Consider the following 21,314-nt stretch of genomic DNA (forward strand, 5'->3'; position numbering starts at 1 on the left):
CACCGTGCACACAACTTCAACCGCCAATATCAACACCAGCAAACCCTCAGATCACTCTTGTACATGTACAAATTACCACCTTCAGAGATCAGTGTCATGAACTTTACTGCCCCTCCGGCCCCTCAATCAAAATCTTAATCCCCTTCCCTTCCTTGACATCCGCAAACGCCTTCTCCGCCTCGTCAAACTTGACCTTACCCGTAATAAGCTCCTTGACACTGATCCTGCCGCCCGCAACGAGATCGATGGCGGTTTGGTAGTCGCCGGAGCCGTAGCGGAAAGAGCCTTTGACGTTGAGTTCCTTGGTGCACATGGCCATGATGGGGAAGTTGATGTCGGGTTTGCCCATGCCGCCCTGGTTTGTGTCAGTATCGTGAATGGAAGATGTGGGGAGGGAGGTAAGTGAGGGTGATGACAACATACCTGAACATAAGTCCCCCCCATCCTCAACGCATGAATCGCAGTCTGAATACACGGCTCCGCGCCACTCGCATCAATAATAACATCCGCGCCCATACCCAGCTCACACTCTTTAACCAGATTCTCAGCATTCTCCTGCGCACTCACTCGCGCGCTCTTGAAACTCGCGTTCGCCGCGTACTTGAGCGCAAAGTTGAGCCGCTCGTCGTTGATATCGACGGTGACGATCTTCTTCGCGCCGTACGCTTTCGCAACAGCACAGCACAGCAGACCGACAGGCCCGGCCCCAAACACAACAACAGAGTCGCCGGGCTTGATAGACGCCTGCCGTGTAATGTGCACAGCAACAGCCGTAGGTTCAATAAGCGCACCCTCCTCCATACTCATATTGCCCGGCAATTTATAGCAGTAATCCTCCGGCAGCGTATAATACCTCGCAAGGGTACCATCATACGGCGGCGTCGCCGCAAACGCCATGTCAGGACACAAATTGTATTTCCCGTCTTTGCAACGTACACAGCGGCGGCAGGGGACACCGGGTTCCATGGCGACTTCATCGCCCACTTTGAGGCTCTTGACTTTGTCGCCGACGGCGTGCACGATGCCCGCGGATTCGTGGCCGAGCACCATTGGCTTCTCGACGACGAAATGCCCGATTCGGCCTTCGACCCAGTAGTGTACGTCTGAACCGCAGATGCCGGTCCATCGGGGGCGGACGAGGACGTCGTAGGGGGAGGGGAGAGAGGGGATGGGCCGGTCTTCGTATATGACTTCGTTTTTGGCTTTGAGGATGAAGGAGGGGTTCTGGGGGGTGTGTTAGTTGGCTGTAAACATGGCTGAAGCGCGAAGATTCATGGTGTTGGAAAGGTATCGCATGTTCAGAGGGGCATGGTGGGGCAGTCAAGCTATACCTTCTGGGTTGCTGTTTGTGTCGCCATCGTGATATATTGTGAGAATTTCAAGTTTCAGTCGCAATCGTTAAAGAATCAATTGTTTGGGAAAGAAATAAGTAAGAATACGTCCACTCAAAACTACACGCGCAGGTGAAATGCTAATGACGGTACAAACGGTGGATCCTAGTAAGCCCTCGCGGCAAGCTATCCCGCCTGGGTTAGGAAATGCCCCTCCATTGCAGGCGGGAGTCTGGAAGCTGTCCAAATTATCCGTAATAATTATCCGGCGCTTGCATCACTGTTCTTGGAAAGCTGGTGTGGGTATCTCGGCGTTGCTCCGAGGTCGCTATGGAGCGCCGCGGCTATGCGAATGACCAAACCAAATTGCGCATGTCCCGGTTCGTGGGACACCTTGCCATTTCGCCTTAGTGTAAGCTCGCCGGGTCTTTTGAGAGGGTAATGTGCGGCAATCTTGGTTGGAATATCTCAGCTGGCCTTTGAATTTTGCCTTTTCCAACATGACCACCAGCAGGTCACGAGTGCATCATCGTCTTGATCTTCGCTCGCCTCGGACGGGCCCCAGTCATCGCGTCCTTTCTCTTCTCCTTCTTCCACTACCTGTAGCCCGAGCTCTAACATCCGGCGGCGAAAGTCCTTGATTTCAGGCAAGTAAGCGTCCCTGTATGGGAACTCGATGATCACTGTAGCGTTGTCGTCCGGGGCCAGCCAAACGCCGATAGTATCGACCAACATGCGCGGATGGTCTGGGGAGTAGAGCGAATCTGCAGCAAGAATCAAGGGGAATTTGGCAGGAATGGGCGCGTCATCGCCAGTACTGTTATTGTCTGGCAGCGGTTCACAGGAGGTAGGGTCTGTCCAGTCAAGCATAGCTGTGCGGACTGTCCCACCATTGAGACTGACGGCCTCCCGATTCTGTTGCGCGTTGTAGGCCAGGTTCGGGCAGATGCTGGGCAGATCTGTTAGAACAACGTCTGCGCCCAAGCCTGCCATTGCGAGTCCAACTAAGCCCGTACCGGATCCAAGTTCAAGAACTTGTAGCCGATTTTGTGTATTTGAGGGGACGAGGTTAAAGGTCCTTAGGCGCTTCGCAAGCATATAGGAAGCAGCCCAGGTCTTCAGGCCCAGATCGTCGCCTGTCATGGCAGGCTCGTGGATCTTAAGCTCGAATGCGTCGGACGAGGTGGGAATCTGGAAAGTGCGCGACATGGTGCTCATGGCAGATCGACCGGATCGCTCACTGAGGCGCGCGCTGGCTTGATCCCATATGCGCTCCTTGACTTCATCGTCTTCTATCCATTGCAGCCCGCTACTGATAATGGTCGTGAGGTATCGTGTGACGCCCTCTGGATTGACCTGAACTGCAGGCTCGCGCGCCTCTATCACTGCCTTCCCATCGCGGTCTGTGTGCCTTGTAGTTGTATATTCCCACGAAGGCGGAGCGGTGGTAAGGAGCGCGAGGGTTTCGAGGAGGGCCTCGGCGGAGGGCTTGGTGTAGAGTTGCGGTAGGTCAAGGACTAGACATGGATTTAGCACCAAGACATGCAGATGCAAGGCGCAGATGTATACCATCTAACATGGACATTTTGAAGCGACTATGGCGAATGCGCGGGAAAATTGTTGGTCGGTGGGGTGCAGTACTCACCAGGTCCAGCGTGGGCCCAAGCTAGCCACCGCGGGGCTAAGATGCAGGTACCACAAGCAGATATTCTGATAGTCCAACGCTGCCTATTCGCCCGTCTCAAGCCTTCTTTAGGGTCGTCTTAAAGCCGTAGTATGCTTGGTCCATGTCGAATTGGAACTCGCGCGACTGCTCATCGCTCAGTTTCTCGGCGGCCCGCATTTGGTTCAGAGTGATCAGCCACTGCACAATCTTGCCCTTATTCTCGAATTCGACATCTGTGACCTTGTTGACAGCCTGGATGATCTCGACAAGGAGAGGGTGTAGGGTGTCCTTCTCCACCAGCCCGATCTTGATGGCGTCGAGCAGAGTGATGAAGTTCTCGGTTGCGTTGACGACCAGCGTGGCATCAGCAACGTCGCCTGACTGAGCCGATCGTGATGGTCCCTGTTCGATAGTAGCGGGTATACCAACGCGCAGTCGTTCGATAGCTCGGGGACATTCCATCTGGAGTCGTGTCAGCCTAGTACTGGAGAAGCTCGAGACTTGCTATGACATACGTGCCATTCCTTTGCAAACTGATCCAGGTCACCGAATGCTCGTGCGACAGTCTCATTGGCAAGATTGGACTTGTACTGCTTCATCAAGCGGTTGCATGTCTCGGTGTAGTCGGCTTCTGCGATGGAGTCTTTCAGGTAGGCCTTTTCTATGGCGTCGAGCGTGATGATGATGCTGTAGATCTCGGCGAGCGAGTCGTTTAAGTCGCGCTCGGCATTGGTCGTTGAGAGCTTGACTTCCTGGGTAGATAGTGAGTATGCGCATGCGGAGTGGGACTGAGGCGCGTCATACCTCATCAAGGTTGATGGTCGCAGAGAGATTGGAGCGCGGAATGTAGGGCGTCGGCGCGTAGGCCAGCTGCCTGCCGTAGGACATTATGAATTATGAGGCGATGGTTTAATCTTTCGTATAGGGCCGTGGGTTTAGTTGGGTGGTGCGCAGTTGTGTTATCGATGCGCCGCAGCTCATCTCGTGGGGAAGGCGCTAGGGATCCAGTGCAGGGTCCTTAGCGCTGGAACTTTTTCGAGGCCCAAGTTTTTCAACCGCCAGCTGCACGCTCGGCCAACAACACCTTCTCGCCTTCGAGGAACCGCCAAATACCGCCGACATGCCCGTCTCCAAGGCGACCAAGAAGTTCCAGAAGGACAAGCTCGGCGACGTCATCAAGCGCCGCAAGGATGTCGCCAAAGTCAAGCAGAGGAAGCAGATGGACACCAAGAAGAAGGAGCGCAAGGCCCGCGACAATGCCAAAGCCGACGACCTAGAGGAAGAAGCCGCGAAGAAGCCCAAGACGAATGGCGCCAAGGACGACAACCTGGGCGAAATGTCCATGGACCAGTTCTTCCAAGGCGGTTTCCAGATTCCCGAGATGAGCAAGAAGAAGACCAAGCCCAAGACCGGCAAGCGCAAACGCACACCCGTCGAGGAGGATGCTTCGGAAGGTTCTGATGAGGATATGGAAGATGCGCCCGACGGCACCGACGAGTCCGGCTCCGAAAGCGACTCTGGCGACGACGCAGACACACACAAGGCGCAGCTCGAAGGACTGGCGGAGAAGGACCCCGAGTTCTACAAGTACCTCAAGGATAACGACGCCGAGCTTTTGGACTTTGCCGAAGACGCCGACCTTGCAGAGATTGACGCTCTGTCTGCCAGTGAAGACGAGGCCACACCGAGAAAGAAGCAGAAAGCCCAGAAAGCGCAAGAAAGCGCATTCGACGACGAGGAAGACTCGGGCAATGAGCTTGGCTTGAAGACAATCCAAAAATGGAAGGCTGCCATGGAGTCGAAACATTCCCTGCGCGCCATGAAGGAGGTCGTTCTGGCCTTCCGCGCTGCATCACACATGAACGACTCGGAGGCTACTAAATCATACAAGTACTCTATAACCGATCCAGACGGTACATCCATAAATTCCCGCCCTAAGGTCAAGACTAACAGTATGTAGTGTACCATCAAGTTCAAGTAACCACTCTTCACCTAGTACCCAAGGTTCTCCAACATCACTTGCCCGTCAAGGAGAGCGCTGGAGGCAGGATGTAAGTAATCACCCTATTTCTTCAGGATATTCACTAACAATCTCAGTCGCGTTGCTACCGACTCGAAGAAGTTCCGCACACTTACTCCCCTCCTCAAGTCGCATACCGTCTCGATTCATCACCTCCTTGAGAACCTGTCCGATGCGAAGACCCTCCAGATGACGCTAGACTCGCTCTCCCACATGCTCCCATACATTCTGTCCTTCAAGAAGGTCGTGCGCGAGGTCGTGCGCTCTGTCGCATCAGTCTGGTCGGATAGTGCCAACAACGACGGAACAAGAGTGTCGGCTTTCTTGGTTCTGCGACGACTAGTAGTCATTGCCGACCCAAGCATCCGCGAGGCTGTCTTGAAGCAGGTATACCAGGGCCTCGTCAAGAGCGCGAGGAATACCACAATCCACACCATTCAGGGTATCAACCTGATGAAGAACACCGCAGCCGAGCTCTGGGGCATCGATCCCACTGTTGGCTACACCACAGGCTTCGGCTTCATCCGCCAGCTCGCGATACACCTACGCACAAGCATCACCAACAAGACAAAAGACTCCTACAAGACCGTCTACAATTGGCAGTACGTCCACTCGCTCGACTTCTGGTCAAGAGTCATCTCCATGCACTGCGAGACCCTCCGCGAAGCAGAGTCCGGCAAACCCTCACCCCTCCGCCCCCTCATCTACCCCGTCGTCCAAGTCACCCTCGGAGCCATGCGTCTAATCCCCACATCGCAATACTTCCCCCTACGCTTCCAACTCATCCGCTCGCTCCTGCGCATCGCCCAAGCAACCTCCACCTACATCCCGCTCGCGCCCGCCCTCGTCGAAGTCCTCAACTCGGCTGAGATGAAGAAACCCCCCAAGCCCAGCACCCTCAAAGCCCTCGACTTCAGCATCAGCATCCGCGCAACAAAAGCCTTCCTCCGCACACGCATCTACCAAGACGGCACCGGCGAGCAAGTCGCCGAACTCCTCTCCGAATTCTTCATCCTCTGGACAAAAAACATCGCATTCCCTGAACTCGCCCTCCCCGTCATCGTCATGCTAAAGCGCTGGGTCAAAGCCATGACGAAGAAGAGCTCTGGAAACAAAAATACTAAAGTCTCGTCTCTCATCGCTCTCTTGGTTCAGAAACTAGAGGCTAATTCCCGTTGGGTCGAGGAGAAGAGGAATAAGGTTGAGTTTGCACCGAATAACCGTGCGGGTGTCGATGGGTTCTTGAAGGATGTAGAGTGGGATAAGAGTCCGCTCGGCGCGTATGTGGCGGGTCAGCGTAAGAGCAGGGAGCAGAAGGCGAAGTTGCTCGAGGAGGCTAGGAAGACGGAGGATAGGAAGAGGAAGGAGGGGGAGAAGTATGATAAGAAGGGTGGAGAGGAGTTTGCGGCGGATGAGGAGGATGAGGAAGAGGAGGAGGTTGACCTCGAGGGGTTGAGCGATGAGGATTTGGAGATGGAGGATGAGGAGGAGGAGAGTGATGATGAGTAGAGTGGTTGGTTTTTGTACTGTATCGGATACTTTGGTGTTGGGTTACACGGATATGTGTGTCTGTAGAGATGGACATGTAGTCTGTGATGGGATATGGCTGTGCAATGTAATGCGGCATGTTTCCCCAAATACTCTGACTTGGCATGTTCATGTGAGTGATGGCGAGTTCAATGTACAGATGAACTCGTCTCTTTGATGAGCTGATACGCTATGCTGAAGGTACACGATACATCAATTTTTGTATCTACATTGTCTTAGCATGCGGTGCATACTTAGACTGTTGTATAACCTGAGCACAACTCAGTATCACAGTGTGTCGGCTTAACTGCCATGTTCAGGCTTGCGTCAGATACTTTGTCGTGTTCCACTTAAACCTTACCCCATGTAGAGGCCAACATGCAAGTTGATCTAAACTACTGTGACTCACTCTTTATATCAAATCAAATGTGCATTGCATAGCCTCTGGTCACGTAATACTCTGCCTTTGACATGCATTAGTTGTATGCAAGACTGACTGTTCTTCTATAAGATGTACTTGTTCGGGGTAAGATTATCGCTTTCATCCCTCGTATATGCATGTTATAGGCATTAGAGACTCCAACATGCATTGTCTTGTGACTTTTGTCCAATGTAAATTCAGAGAGATACATACACCCATGTTGAACGAGATAATGCGTTAGCCAATCAAGACGCGGCGATAATGCGAGACTAGCGTGGCATCCGCGACATCGAGCACTTGCGGTCAACCATCGAATACTATATAAACCTCACCCATTTCCTCCCATTCATTTTCAGCATCAATCTAACTATCGATGGCAGACTTACCATAGTTGATAATTATTACAGTTGCAGGTGTCCTACGGACATATCGTAGCTTCTAGTAGGGTCTAGTAGAAGACTCAGAATTACCTGCACGCGTGCTGCCTCAAGGCTGCAGCGGATTAGTACCGGAGGTCCATTACACTCCACGTCATCTACCAGTACATTAGTATCCATATTCATTGCTCCTCTCTTTTACCCCGCACCTCTGTTGTTGCAGCCTAGAGGTAGCGCGGCACGTATATGGCAAACGCCAGCTGGCGCCTGACATTGTAAACAAACACACGACCACCCCACCTCGCAGAATATCAACTGCAACACCATGGCAGCGACCAAAAACGAAGTCCCCAAATCCTCAGCATGGCTGCTGGAGAAAGCCCAGAATGCTGCGAAGGCGTCTGGTACTGGACCAGAAGCCGTCGCGAGGATCCTACAAAAGACGAAGGAGCAGAAGGAAGCGAATAACGAGGAGCACCAGAAGAGGATGAGTCTTCTCAGCAAGAAGATGACGGAGTTAGGAGCAAAGCATCAAATGAACCCGTTCAAGAATGCGGAGCAACCTGTCGCGGCGGACACCATCGCGGTCACGCCCAAGGTCATCAAGCCAGCGCAGCAGGGTTTAAAGCGTAAGCTTCCAACATCTCCCGGTGCGAAGCCTGTCGATCCGCCGGCTAAGAAAGCGAAGGTCCAAGACATTCTCCAGCCTCGAGTTCAAGACAAGTCCAAGGCGAAGGAGGCCGTCTCCCAGAAGCCAAAAGACGACACCTCTAATAAAGCAAATGAGAATGCTACAGAGCCGAGCAAGTCGAAGGTCCAAGTTCAGATTCAAAAGAAGCCGCAGCCGAACGCCGACACGCACAAAAAGCTAAAAGTAAATACAAAGGAGCTGGGCAAGGCGCCGTCTAAGTCTGCGACTCCAACCCCGACTCAGAAGAAGCCACAGGAGAAGGAGACGAATGAGCAGATCGATGTTCAGAGCTTGTGGAAGATGAGGAAGCAGAGGGAGCCTCTTAAGGACTCGCCAAAGAGTGCGACGTTTGCAGAATCATCGACTGCAGGCGCTTCACGGGAGCGGTCAGCTGCTACATCTTCAAGGGCCGTAACGCCAGCAACACCGGCAACGCCAACAAACGCATCAGAATCAGAGATCGTGTCATCAAACGACCTCTTCGTCTCAGACGACCCCGAAGATAAATATCCTATTGCAAAGTCTCTCCCAACATGGTACAGCTCCATCACCATCAAAGACCCGCGCATGGAAGCCATGACCAAAAAGCGGCCCCTCGCCCTCGTAACCCTCCAAGCCCTCAAAGCGGCCTTGACAGATTGTGAGAAGCCAGGAAAATCCCAGATCGAACTCGAAGCCCTCTACGACAAGATCCGCGATTTCATTCACAAAGCCGAAATCGACCTTCAGGTCAACACCGTTCTCCTCCGCAAAGCCATGACCCTAAGCCCCGACTACGGTCTCCCCCGCATCTTCAAACCAGGCACAAAGTTCCCGTGGGATCTCAAGGCGGATGCGTATCAGCTTTACAAGCGCTGGTATAAGGGCGATTTGAATCAAGATATACTGCGCGGTATTGCGCCGCATAAAGGGGATAATAGGACGAGTGATCGCCTCGATGAGACGTACCGTGCTCTATTTCCTACGACCGCGAAGTATTACGGCGAGGGGGAGTTGGTGCTGGGGCAATGGTGGCCTACGCAGCTTTGCACAGTGCGCGACGGGGCGCATGGATCGGCTCAAGGCGGTATTTACGGCGAGCGCGATAAAGGCGCCTACTCCATCGTGCTCTCCGGCGGAAACCCATACCACGACGTCGACAACGGTAACACCATCGAATACTCCGGCACCGAAGGCCGCAACGGCACGCCTACGGAGAACACCGCTCATCTGATCAAATCGGCCGAGTTACTCAACCCCATTCGCGTCATCCGGTCTGCGCAGCTGAATAAAAAGAACCCCTACCGCCCGGAACTGGGGCTGAGGTACGATGGGCTGTATGTGGTTAGGGGGTATACGTGCACGGATAGCGTGAAGGCGATGTATCGGTTTCGGCTGGAGAGGTGCGAGGGGCAGGAGGGGATTCGCTGGCAGGGGAAGGCGAAGAGGCCGACGGAGTATGAGTGTAGGGAGTTTAGGCGGTTGAAGGATAAGGGTGTTGGTGTTGGTTGGTAGGCGGAGACGGGGGTGGGGATGGGGATGGGAGCGGGGATGGGAATGGGGGTTGTGGTGCCATGTCTTGTCGTGAAGTCACATTTTCATGGCGGGAGATGGGTTGTTCTGGAGTGTGTTTCACGGTTTCATTGTCACTGCGGCAGACACCAAGTTTGAAAGGATATGTGGATGGATGGCATGGCGGTGATGGTGATGGCGGATATACCGTTCCCTTTCTTTCCCTTACTTTCCTTTGTCTTTTACTCCAGGCGTTTCTCAGGATACCCGTTGTTCACTCATCAAAATAGCAGGAGAGCAAACTGGTCAGTCGACGACAGATACGTCTGTTTGCGCAACGACAGCATATGTAGTTTCCTTGGGGTGTATATAAAAATAGGAAGTTTTCTGTATCAAGTCTAGTCTGTAATCGCCGCATAAGTAGCTTCCCAACGATCTATATTGAGAGGTCAAGACTGTATCGGGCTGTAGGATATATGTCTCTTTCCAGTACGAACAACCTCTTTTTCTGAAAAAACCATATCATCATTTACAAACTCATCTCTATATACCCGGGTATGTCTACTCCAAAGCCAAAAACAAAAGATCGCTATGCCAAACGCCATCCCTTCATTCACAATCCCAATCACGAACACATCACATCACCCCCTCAAGCCTTCCCCTCAACAACCTGCCCTAGCGCCTCCCCCTCAACCACCGCATCCCCAGGCCCCTTCCCCTTACTCCCCACCTTCTCCAACGGGCTCACCACCTTCTCCTCCCCCCTCTCCTCCTCCCCATCCACACTAATATTAACCCAACCCCTCACACTATCCTTCGTCCGACTCAAAATCGTAGTATCATTAACCAAATTCCAGCCCTTCGCCGGGCCGGGCTCATCCTCCAATTCCAAATCCGCCGCACTCGTATTCGCAACCCTCGCCCCATTCTCCCTCAGCATCTGCAATATCGCGCGTGTGTTGAGTCTGAGTACGCGTTCAGGTTCCTTCGCGCCGAAGACTTTGGTTGTGACCCAGGGGAACAGGACGCCGAAATCGGATTGCGAGAGGTGCGCTGAGGCGATGGGGTAGAAGATGTGGGGGCCGGGTTGGTTTGTGTATCTGGATTGTGAAGGCGAGGGAGGAGATAAGATTGATTTCGTTTCGCGGAAGTTGGAGGACCAGTTGTAGAAGCCTTCCGAGGCGATGGCTAGCAGGCTCTTGCCGCCAGACGGGGAATCGTAGCAGGGCATGGGTTTGGAGCGGAGCCAGCTTGTGGCGGGGCTTTGGATGGGGAGCGTCCAGAGGTCGAGGAGGGTGACGGAGTTTTGGGGTGTGATTTGTTGGACTAGGCTGGAGTCTGAGGAGGGGGTGTAGAGGGGTTTGTAAGACGGGGTGGACGTTTGGGGGCGGTGGTAGACGGATTTTACGAATTGCACCATTGTGCAGGCGCCGAAGGAGTGGCCTGCGTAGCTGATGGAGCCGGGCTCGTGGATGTTGAGGATGTTGGAGAACATGCTGAGTAGGTTCTTTCCCTTGGGTTGGTCTTGGGCTACGTTCTTGAGTTTACGTCCTTCGTCGATTTTCAAGACTGCATCGTGTACCATGCCCAACTCCCATAGCCTTATCTTCAGTTGCTCGTCTCGTGCCTCGTATACTTCTGTGCTCGCCTTGTGTGCAATCGATCGGTAGTCAACGCGCTTCGTCTTCGGCTTCTCTTCGGGTGTGTGGTGGATGGCGAGAGGCGAACTGCCATCGCGATGGTCTGCTGCTACCACTACGATTCCGTGACTTGCGAGTGAGCCGCAGATGTGCGAGTATGCGTTCCGGGTGCCTCCCAGTCCGTGGGAAAACATCATAACGGGCCATCGATCGGACTTCGGCGGGGGAGCGAGGAGTTCGGCGTTTTGGTGTACAGGCATAGAAATGTAATACAGTAGTTGTGGCATCAATCTAAACAACTGTCAGTATCATGCTCATCCCAATCGCATCTCAGGTACTTACGAGAAAACACTCGCAAACGCGCTGTTCGCCCCCAGAAACCTTGCATAAGCACCAACATATTCCCTTTGCGGACTCGGTATCCATCTCACCGCCTTCTCGTTGCTGTCCTGTTTACACGGGTAAAAGATGCGGAAAGCGACAGTTGGTAGATCCGCAGGAGGCGCATCCGCGCTCGGGCTGTCCAGGTCGCTTGTGGGTATCTCTACATCCACAGAGCCGACCTTGTACGGTCCCGTATGCGGCGGGAAGCCCGGCGTGGGATTCAATCGATGGAGCCACGACATATCGGCAATCGCAAGCGGGTTCGCTGTCCCGACCGGAAGTCGCGAGGGGAGAGCGCGGGTAAGAGATCTAAACGCGCGTGAGAACGACAGTATGATTGTCAAAAAACGTAAATATTAATCTTCAAACGAGTCGTAAATCTAGTAAAGAAACGAACAGGCCGTAAGAATGGGGTGAAAGTAGTGGACGAAGTCTAGATCAGAAACGGAGCCGCACGCACGCCTATATCATGGAAATCTGAAGAACATGCCAGTGACGCACAAAGCCCATGCTAACACGCTACTGCCAGGGCACTGGGGCGTCCACCCTCGGAAGGGCACGCGACCCCCGAGTGCTAGCCCGCCCGCCGGTGCCATCCGTGGCTGTGGCAAATGTAATTTTGCGACATGGAGATGCCGAGGTTTCGGACGCGTTACGGCGGATCCAGAAGTTTCCCCAACGCGTCAGCATGCAAGATATGGGACATACTGTGGGAAATCTTCGGAGTGCAGGAATCTGTATTGATGGATGCTGTCGGTATTCTGCTGGATCGAGTCCGGATGCGCGTGGGGAGTGGCTTGGAGCGTGATCGCGTGCGCATGCATTATCCTTTTCCATGATGACGACACGCCAGACGTTTAGATCCGCGCATGCGCGAGAAGATCGCGCTAGGCTTCACGTCGCCGCATCTGGGCACACCACAAAACCTCCCGCCGCGGTACTCTACGGATCAACCCACCTAAATCAACCATCTAAAAAGTTTTAGTTCGAATAACGCGTTGTTCAGTCTGGTACGGAATTCCGTTGACTTCCAAATCTGCACACTGAGCCCGTCCGACTATTGCCCCGAGGTGAGAACTATCGATGCAGGTGGTGAGATAAAAACGCCCCGATGTAATTCCGACGTCGTGGGTGACATGTGATCGTCGTGTAGCTCCCGAGTAGCGCGCGATCGTGAGGTAGACTGGACGTGATGCAGCGTCAGTGGAGGGTTGACAACTCATCGAATGGAGAAATGTGATGCATATATGTTGCGTCAATTCACGATGTAGATCTCAGCCGACGCGGAAGTCCTCTATGACGGTGGGATGTCGATGCAAGGCAAGACAACAAAATGGCCTGCATACTCAGATATTGAGGTCAGAACGGGCTGGAATAGATGCAGTAGTAGTATCAAGACGACTAAACGCCGTCAGGTAGCCATACGTAACAATCGTAATGCAGGGTATACCCTGAATCCCCCGTATTCGCTGAGTGAAGTTTTACAAGTCAAAAGAGCTCGTTTTGATCAGCCTTCGTCCAATGATCCTTTCATCCACATTACATCTCCAAGCAATCCATATATCCAGGGAAAAACACACACAAGAGCAGACCGCACGTACAAACTACACAATTCGAAAAACCATCTCAATCGCAACAGAAGTTTCAATAGAACGGATGTAGAAGATCCTTCTATGTGCATTACATCGTCAATCTATATATCCTCCAAAGAAAAAACACCATGGGTATGCCGCATATACAAACTACACAATCCGAAATCCACACACGCTACCACCTCCTAAAGAAACGTCCACACATTAGCCGTACTCCCATCTCCATTCCATTGTATCAACAACACCCCCCTCTCCTCCTCCCCCCACCCCCACCAAGTCTAAAAACATCCTCCCACTCCCCCAACGCACCACCAGCTTTCTTCCCCCCTCTCCTCCTCAACCTAACCCCCTCATCCCCAAACCCACTCCTCACACTCCCACCCCCGTCATCCCATCCCAAATCGCCGTATTGGATTCCACTGGCCGGATCATCAGGATCGATCTCGCCCAGTTCGATCTTCGTAAGAATCATGCGCGCCAACCGTGTAAACAGCTCTTCCACGTTCTCTCCGTTCAACGCGGAGACTTCGACAGCAACGGGGATACCGTTCTGGCCAGCCCAGCGAGAAGCGGTTTCGGCGGGGACTTCGCGGCCGTCGGGCGCAATGGTATAACTCGCGTGGAGATTGGCGTTGAGACTAGGTGTGCGACTTGCTTGCGAGGAGGGCGTGGGTGGAGGGAGACCAGATTCTGAAGAGGGCGTGCTGGCATAACTGCTATATCCTCCTCCTCCCCCTCCTCCACTATTCATGCCTATAGGCACCCCCCCATCCTCAACATCCGCCTTATTCCCCGCTAAGATAATCGTAATATCCGGCCCCGCCAACGCCCTCGCATCATCCAGAAACGTCTTCAACTGCTCGAAGCTGCGCCAGCTGCTCACGTCGTACACGAGGATAGCGCCTGCGGCGCCGCGGTAGTAGGACCGTGAGACAGAGCGGAAGCGCTCTGTGCCAGCTGTGTCCCATAACTGGAGTTTTATCCGTTTGCGCGACGAGGGGGACGAGGGCGAGCGTTGGCGGCGGTCGGCAATGTGCACGATTTTGGAGGAGAATTCTACGCCGATTGTTTGGCTGGAGAGGACGCGCCCTGTGAGTGAGGGAGAGGGTGTTAGTGGGGGTTGTTGATGGCGGTGGGGAGGGAAGAGGAGGGGAGAGGAGATGGGGGTAAGATTACATTCGGATTTTACGAAGCGGTGGAGGAGGCAGGATCTATAGGCGTTTCTTGGTTAATCGGTGTTTTGGTACATGTCTTCGCTCTTATCGCGAAACTTACTTGCCAGCGCCGCTGGGTCCCAACAGCACTACCTTGGCCAGGTAATCATACATACTCCCCAGCTCCTGCGTCTACTCAGCACAGTCCTGCCAAGCTCAAAAAGTGCCCATACCTACTTGTAACGGCGGCTCGCTGCTCCGCGTCGACGCATTCGACACGGCTCGGTTCCTGCCCATGGTGAACGGCGGCAGCGGCCTCGTTTGACGTTTCTGGCGGCGGGCGGATGTAGGACGTGGGATTCGGTGCTATTCACGGTCGCATGTGTGTTCCGAGTAAGCTCCACGAAGCGAGCGAATATCTAGTGGGAAGCGGTTGCGGTGCGGTGTTGTGTTGTTCATCTTGGCCTTATCTTTGTGACGCCAATTGGTGGACCCTGGCCCGCCGCGCTTTCGCGACTTCGTCACGCGCACGGCAAGCTGCCGACGTTTGGCTGCTTCAGGTAAGTACTTGGGCTATCGCATCATGATTTTCTACATGTTTGCTGGTTTGACGAGTAATGTCATTGAGTTAACATATTTGATCTTCACATGACATAAAGGTTGCTGTAGCATAGATCGGATTGGATTCATACGAGGCTTGAACAACAGTGTCGGGAGTCAAGAGCTATATACAGGGACTCCCAATTAGGAACAACGGAAATGCGATGACATACAGACAAGGAAAGAACCAAGGAAAGGTGGTATCCTAAACGCTACGCCAATACTAACAACATCTGCTCAAACACGCATGAACGAGATTACTGCTGCTCCATATCCATCAAAGGCATATAACTTGTCTCCTCCTTGTTCCGCCTCCTCGCAGCCCACGCATCGCTGACCCAATCCTTGAGAGTAGAAAAGACGCCCTTGTGGCCCATCTTCTCCATCTCCGCTTCCTTCTCATCGATCGGCGCACCAGGATCAAGGACGCTGACCTTCATCCAGCTGGGTCTGTGCCAGAACTTGAGATGCAGAGAGCTCATGACAACGCTGACGGATGAGCATGCCATTGCGGCACCAGCAGCCATGGGGTGTAACGAAAGACCCCATGGAAGAAAGAAACCCATTGCGAAAGGAAGACCGATAAAGTTGTACATGCACGCCCATGCCAGGTTAAGCTTGATGCGGAAGAAGATGGCACGGCTGAGGACTAGTGAGGCCGGGATAGAGAGGAGATCGGTGTTGGTCATGAGGACGATAGAGGCAGCTTCCATGGCGACGTCTGTACCAGTAGAGAGAGCAATACCAATGTCGGCCGAGGCGAGCGCTGGGGAGTCGTTGATGCCGTCACCGACCATACCGATAACTTGGCCACGCGACTGGAGGTCTTCGATGATAGCTTTCTTGTCGGCGGGGGTAGACGAAGCGTGAACATCTGCGGGATCGATACCAACTGCAGCTGCGACGACAAGGGCGGAAGCAGAGGTATCACCAGTAACAATCGATGATGTTATGCCTAGACGAGAAAGGGCAAGGATTGCAGCGCGGGCAGATGGTTTGATGGTGTCGGACATGCTCAGTGTACCAGTGTAGGTGTTGCCGATGGCGGTATGAATCGTGGTGATACCAGCGGATCGGTTTTGGGGTCCACCTCGAGGTCTGGAATTGGCAGCGGGTGTGAGCGGCTCTTCTACGAAGTCGGGGACGTTAACGCCCTCGGAGGTGAGGAAAGCCGTGTTACCAATGAGGACCTTGTAACGGGTACGCTCTCGAGAGAGGGCTGCTTCGACCGTTGCGATGATACCCTTACCGGTGACAGCTTCAAAGTCTCCGACTGAGCCATCCAGGCTGCCATCGGATCCGAGACGGAGATGCTCCTTGGCAGACAGAACGATAGCCTTAGCAATAGGATGCTCTGAGCCCATTTCCGCAAGTCCAATGAGAGTCCACCAAAGATTCTTCTTATCAGGGCTTGCCCAACCTCCCTGAATGTCTGCCTGAGATACACTCATCTTGCCAACAGTGAGCGTGCCAGTCTTGTCGAAGACGACATGGTTGATCTTTGTGGCAGTCTCGAGAGCGGCACCACCTTTGACGAGAATGCCATTCTCAGCTCCAACACCAGTACCGACCATGACAGCGGTGGGTGTTGCAAGACCGAGCGCGCATGGGCAAGCAAAGACAATGACAGCGATGCAGAGCTTGAAGCAAACCATGAACTTGCCGCCACTAGCGTGATCAAGGAATACTTTGGGTGGGTAGGGTAGGACGTGGCTGAGAACCATCCATCCGACAAAGGTTGCGAGGCCGAGAGTGATGATGATTGGAACGAAATAACCAGCAGCAATGTCGGCAAGGCGTTGAATGGGAGCCCGACTCGTTTGGGCTTCCTGGACGAGGCGGACGATTTGACTGAGCTGAGTGTCGCGGCCGGCTCGGGTGACCATGAACTCCAGACGTCCGTTTCCATTGACAGTACCAGCCATGACCAATGCGCCTTTCTTCTTAAGTATTGGCATAGCTTCACCAGTGACCATACTCTCGTTGAGATACGACTCTCCACGTGTGACTGTACCATCAGCTGGAAGCTTGTCACCCGGACGAAGAATAACAACGTCGCCAACCTCGATGAGCTCGGTGGGGATGACCCTTTCTTCAGCAGCATTGCCATCAGTGGAGGTGCGTTCCGACTTCTCTTCAGCAACATCCCAACCTTCAGCAGCTTTAGCCGCAGCGATGGGATCCGCATAAATGGTGGTCATGGACGGAGCTAGCGACATGAGGCTGGAAAGGGCCTTGGACGTTTGACCCTTCGCACGGTTCTCAAGATAGCGACCTAAGCTGATGAAAGTGAACAGCATGGTGCTGGTTTCGAACAGTGTGGTCGGCTTGGTGTGTGGGGAGACCAAGAGTGAGACCAACATGGAGAAGACGCTGAAAAAGAAGGCGGCTGAGGTACCCAGTACTACCAGAACATCCATGGTGGGAGAGCCGTGGCTCAGAGACTTGTACGCAGAGATGTAGAAACGTTTTCCGATACCAAATTGGACAGGTATAGTAAGGACCAAGCAGATGACGTCGCCGAGATAGAGGCCAGGTATCAGACGAATACCACCAAAGTTAAGGAATGGCAGGAACATGGGAATGAACATGCTTATCAAGAACACAGGAAGTGCGAACCAAGCCGAGAAGATGACAGATCTTCTCCACTCCTGGATTTCTTTAGTCTTTGCGAGGGACTCCAGTTGGGCATCGTTGTCTTCGGAGTCTGCGACTAATGCGTTGTATCCAGCTGCCTCCACGGCCTCGACGATTGCTCGAAGGCCAACGATTTGAGGCTCTCGCTGAATGGTGGCTCTTGACGACTTGAAGTTGACAGTTGCTGAGGTGATGCCGGATCTTTTCCGTAGTAGTCCTTCGAGCTCTTGAGCAGCGCTAGCGTTGGGCAGTCCATAGATCTTGAGCTGTACGGGGATGTTGCTTGTTGACGACTGCTGTATGCTACCATCGACAGATGATAGGACCTGTGCGTCAAAGCCGCGGTCCTCAATAATCTCTGCTATCTGCTCTTCGGTGAGCTTGGAAGGGTCATGCACGATTACGGCACGGTTAGCGAGTAAGCTGATGTTGAACTGGTATACACCCTCAACGTCCTTGAACCCGCTCTCGATGGCTGATGTGCATGCGCCACAGGTCATGCCCTCAACAGCGACTGTTGTGGTCATCGTCCTCTGCTGCTTCCGGCTCCTGCTCTTCTTGGCTGCTGGTGTTGCGGCCACGGTATCCAGTACCTCCGCGTCGAAGCCAACGTCTTCTATGGTTTCAGCGAGCTTTTCCGGAGATATGATCGTAGGGTCGTGTTCGATGACTGCTCGCTCAGAGAGAAGCGATATGCTGAAGGACTTGATTCCAGCTACGTCCTTGAAAGCGCCTTCTACGGCGGATGTACACGCTCCGCATGTCATTCCGCCAACTGAAAGCGTTGTGGTCGAGGTGTTTCCGATCGCCTCCTCCTCTTCATCTTCAGAATCGCTCAGAAAGTGGTCATCTGCGCTGTGCGACATTGGTAAATCCGACGAGAGCACTTCTGCGTCGAACCCCCTGTCGTCGATAATCTCCCTAACCTCTTCCGCGGTGATGACCTCGGGGTCATGCTGGATGACAGCCCGCTCCATCACCAAACTTATTGACACATTTCCTACTCCCTTCACGCCCTGGAAGCCCGATTCAATCGCGGAGGTACACGCGCCGCATGTCATGCCCTCGACTTTGAGCGTCGTTGTCGCCATGTGCGCTGTCGCCGGAGGAGGAGCCATAATGGCTAGAAGCGCTTTTCGGTGCCGTTGACTTCAGACGGATCGCGAACTAGACTGCTGATGCTGAGCCAGATGCAGCATCCAACGGTCGAATGGGGCGAGGGCGGCTCGTACGAAGCGGGAGGATTGGGGCGAAGTCGAAAAGCGATCGCGCGACGGTATGGCGACAACGTGAGGTAAACGCGAGAGGATAGCGGACTCCGGAGTAAAAAGGAAGGCCAGCTTCCGGTAGTGCCAGATGGCGAAGTTATTAATATGGCGATTGATGAACGGAGTGCAGCAGCCACAATCTGACCCAGTGCTGATTCAAGCCCAGCGCCGCGGCACGTCGAAAGAAGGCTAGACCGGCTCCGCAGGTGGATGATAGGCCGTTATTGCTAGGGCGCCGCCACGAGCTGATCGTCAAGCTGTCAAAGTGCAAGCGCTGTGAGATGCAGGGCACACTCCAAGTCCGTAGGATGACAGAAGAAGGATTAAGAATAATTGTGATATCTAGGAGTTGGTGGTGTCTTTGACGCGGCACGGACACTAGACGATAGTGTTTCCTTCTTGGCATGTGAAACAGGAAGGAACATAAAACCCTTCCTGATCCTTAGATGAGACACGCGGAGCCTCAGGGCCTGTTACCGCTTTGACCGAACGAAACAAATTACCAGTGTCGTGGCAGTTTGCCTGGATTGAGCGTGCGCCGTGTCAGTCACCGAACACGATGTGGACCGGACTTGGTGTACTTCGTCTTACGAACTGCTGAGTTCGTGCGCTATGATTGATAATGTGTGGCCACCATACGATCTCGTGATTGCGGAGCAGGCGCTGTCGGGTACGAGTCAAGGCCTGTGTCGCTGACTGAGAGGTGATTCCTGGCACATTATTCCACGCTTGAACGTGAATGGCAAAAAGAAAATGGTGCCTATTTAACCCCCCTTATGGAATCGAACTCGTTGAATGAGAGAATGTCCGAGCGTAGAGGCGGGTGGGGTTGAGTCGCGGGGCAGTCGCGACCGACCGCGATTGCCAAGACGGACCTCACATGCAGCTGCCTGCTCGCCTTCCACTATCGATAGACAGCTACATTGAAACCACACATTTACCACTCCAGAAGCCGTAACATCTACGTTGATTCAACATGGAGCAAACCAAGGCCCTGAACGCTCTCGAGCCCTTCCTTGCTCTCAGCAAGTCCGCGACTTCTCCACGAGCAGCATCGGACTTGATCGTGCAAGCCACCAGTGCGCCCAACACATACGTATTCGCCGAACTCCTACAGACGCCAAACATCCAGAACCTACGGAATTCAGAGGAGCATGCGTCGTATCTTACCCTGCTCGAGATCTTCGCCTGGGGAACCTGGGAAGACTACAAGGGTGCGTTGATCACACCATAGCCATCAAGTTGTGTACTGACAGCGCAAAGCTCAAGCGAATCTCCCAAAACTTTCAGCACAGCAACACCAGAAGCTTTTACTGCTCTCGTTACTGCCGCTCTCACACTCACACGCCACCCTCACCTACAAACATCTCATGACAGCGCTCGAGCTACCCACCACCCGCGCTCTCGAGGAGCTCATCACCACCGCCATCTACTCCGGCCTCATAACCGCGACGCTCGACCCCGCGCATTCGCTCGTCTCCGTAACATCCATCTCACCGCTCCGCGACCTCGCACCAGGATCCCTCCCCGCACTTCAAAACACCCTACAGTCATGGTCACAACGGTGCGACTCCGCTCTAGCAGATCTGGAGGCGCAAGTCGCAAAGGTCAAGAAAGAGGCCTTGGATCGAGAGAAGACGCGTCGGAAGAAGGAGAGGGCTTTTGAGGCAGTCATGACGGTCGGTGATGAGAAGAACACTGGCAAGCGGAATCTAATGGGTATGGGTGGTGATGACGCTATGGAGATTGATGAGGATAGTAGCGGCAGGATCACAAGGGGTACTAAGAGGGGCCCTGGCGGATTCGGCTTCGGGAGCTCTGGAAGGCGTTAAGGCGACGGTGTGTGTAGTATCTCACAATACCGCAACACGTCACGTCTTCATAACCGTGGTCCACACTCCTCAAGGCCGTCTGGCATGGGAAAGCAATTTGGTCATAGCCGGTGATACTCGTGGAGGATTGTAGGGCTTCACGAAGGATGCAGCCTTGGGTCATGTCTAGCTACATTCGAAACTCCTACAAAGGAGACTTGATGGAAAAGCCAGGAGCACCAGCAACCCCTCAATAGCTCCATATAACGATCGGAGCAACCATCACTCCTCAAGTGCAAGCATCAAGCACATCATGAAAAAACAAGAACACCACAAACACCCATCTTTGAAAATCTGAACATGATGGATTATGACTATATGCCGTGCATGCCTCACTCCATGCCTCATTGCCCATCCAAAGCCTCCCCACCAATCTATAAAATGATAACAAGAACCATCCATTATCCCAACAAAACAAGAAAAGCCCAGCAGGAAATCTGGGGTATCTCGCGAAATGCCCATCAAACGCCTGCCTTGTATGGAAGTAGCACAGAAAACGCCATGCAGTGCAGGAGAGGCAAAAGGCCAAAGCCAACAACAAGTACCATCCTTAAAGATGGGTATCCTATCACCACTGACTGCGTCTTCGTCCTGATCGTTCCCGTCGTCGTGTCCTTCGTAATCATGTCCTCCGTGGTGGTGTG

At 53.5% G+C, this 21,314-nt stretch overlaps 8 protein-coding genes across 8 annotated transcripts; 3 read left to right on the forward strand and 5 right to left on the reverse strand.

Moving 5' to 3' along the window:
* Window positions 1-103: 103 nt before the first annotated feature.
* J4E88_008508 (uncharacterized protein) lies at window positions 104-2,916 on the reverse strand (the record flags this gene model as incomplete). Its single annotated transcript, XM_049402118.1, has 4 exons — window positions 104-355; window positions 424-1,224; window positions 1,851-2,848; window positions 2,901-2,916. 4 exons carry the CDS (start codon window positions 2,914-2,916, stop codon window positions 104-106), a joined length of 2,067 nt encoding a protein of 688 aa, XP_049252216.1.
* Window positions 2,917-3,072: 156 nt separating this feature from the next.
* J4E88_008509 (uncharacterized protein) lies at window positions 3,073-3,885 on the reverse strand (the record flags this gene model as incomplete). Its single annotated transcript, XM_049402119.1, has 3 exons — window positions 3,073-3,459; window positions 3,513-3,749; window positions 3,802-3,885. 3 exons carry the CDS (start codon window positions 3,883-3,885, stop codon window positions 3,073-3,075), a joined length of 708 nt encoding a protein of 235 aa, XP_049252217.1.
* A 232-nt stretch (window positions 3,886-4,117) lies between these two features.
* J4E88_008510 (uncharacterized protein) lies at window positions 4,118-6,526 on the forward strand (the record flags this gene model as incomplete). The annotated part of the gene is made up of 3 exons (XM_049402120.1): window positions 4,118-4,910; window positions 4,958-5,048; window positions 5,095-6,526. 3 exons carry the CDS (start codon window positions 4,118-4,120, stop codon window positions 6,524-6,526), a joined length of 2,316 nt encoding a protein of 771 aa, XP_049252218.1.
* Window positions 6,527-7,667: 1,141 nt separating this feature from the next.
* On the forward strand, window positions 7,668-9,527 carry J4E88_008511 (uncharacterized protein; the record flags this gene model as incomplete). Its single annotated transcript, XM_049402121.1, has 1 exon — window positions 7,668-9,527. The coding sequence occupies one exon, from the start codon at window positions 7,668-7,670 to the stop codon at window positions 9,525-9,527; it is 1,860 nt and encodes a 619-aa protein (XP_049252219.1).
* A 646-nt stretch (window positions 9,528-10,173) lies between these two features.
* On the reverse strand, window positions 10,174-11,564 carry J4E88_008512 (uncharacterized protein; the record flags this gene model as incomplete). The annotated part of the gene is made up of 2 exons (XM_049402122.1): window positions 10,174-11,463; window positions 11,559-11,564. 2 exons carry the CDS (start codon window positions 11,562-11,564, stop codon window positions 10,174-10,176), a joined length of 1,296 nt encoding a protein of 431 aa, XP_049252220.1.
* Window positions 11,565-13,375: 1,811 nt separating this feature from the next.
* Window positions 13,376-14,591, reverse strand: J4E88_008513 (uncharacterized protein; the record flags this gene model as incomplete). Its single annotated transcript, XM_049402123.1, has 3 exons — window positions 13,376-14,213; window positions 14,416-14,480; window positions 14,532-14,591. The coding sequence occupies 3 exons, from the start codon at window positions 14,589-14,591 to the stop codon at window positions 13,376-13,378; spliced, it is 963 nt and encodes a 320-aa protein (XP_049252221.1).
* Window positions 14,592-15,151: 560 nt separating this feature from the next.
* J4E88_008514 (uncharacterized protein) lies at window positions 15,152-18,649 on the reverse strand (the record flags this gene model as incomplete). The annotated part of the gene is made up of 1 exon (XM_049402124.1): window positions 15,152-18,649. One exon carries the CDS (start codon window positions 18,647-18,649, stop codon window positions 15,152-15,154), a length of 3,498 nt encoding a protein of 1,165 aa, XP_049252222.1.
* A 1,126-nt stretch (window positions 18,650-19,775) lies between these two features.
* On the forward strand, window positions 19,776-20,631 carry J4E88_008515 (uncharacterized protein; the record flags this gene model as incomplete). The annotated part of the gene is made up of 2 exons (XM_049402125.1): window positions 19,776-20,013; window positions 20,063-20,631. 2 exons carry the CDS (start codon window positions 19,776-19,778, stop codon window positions 20,629-20,631), a joined length of 807 nt encoding a protein of 268 aa, XP_049252223.1.
* Between the last annotated feature and the right edge of the window lie 683 nt (window positions 20,632-21,314).

This window comes from Alternaria novae-zelandiae (genome assembly GCF_023758075.1).
Source record: "Alternaria novae-zelandiae strain BMP 2774 chromosome Unknown scaffold_19, whole genome shotgun sequence".
In the NCBI taxonomy this organism is placed as follows: Eukaryota; Fungi; Ascomycota; class Dothideomycetes; order Pleosporales; family Pleosporaceae; genus Alternaria; species Alternaria novae-zelandiae.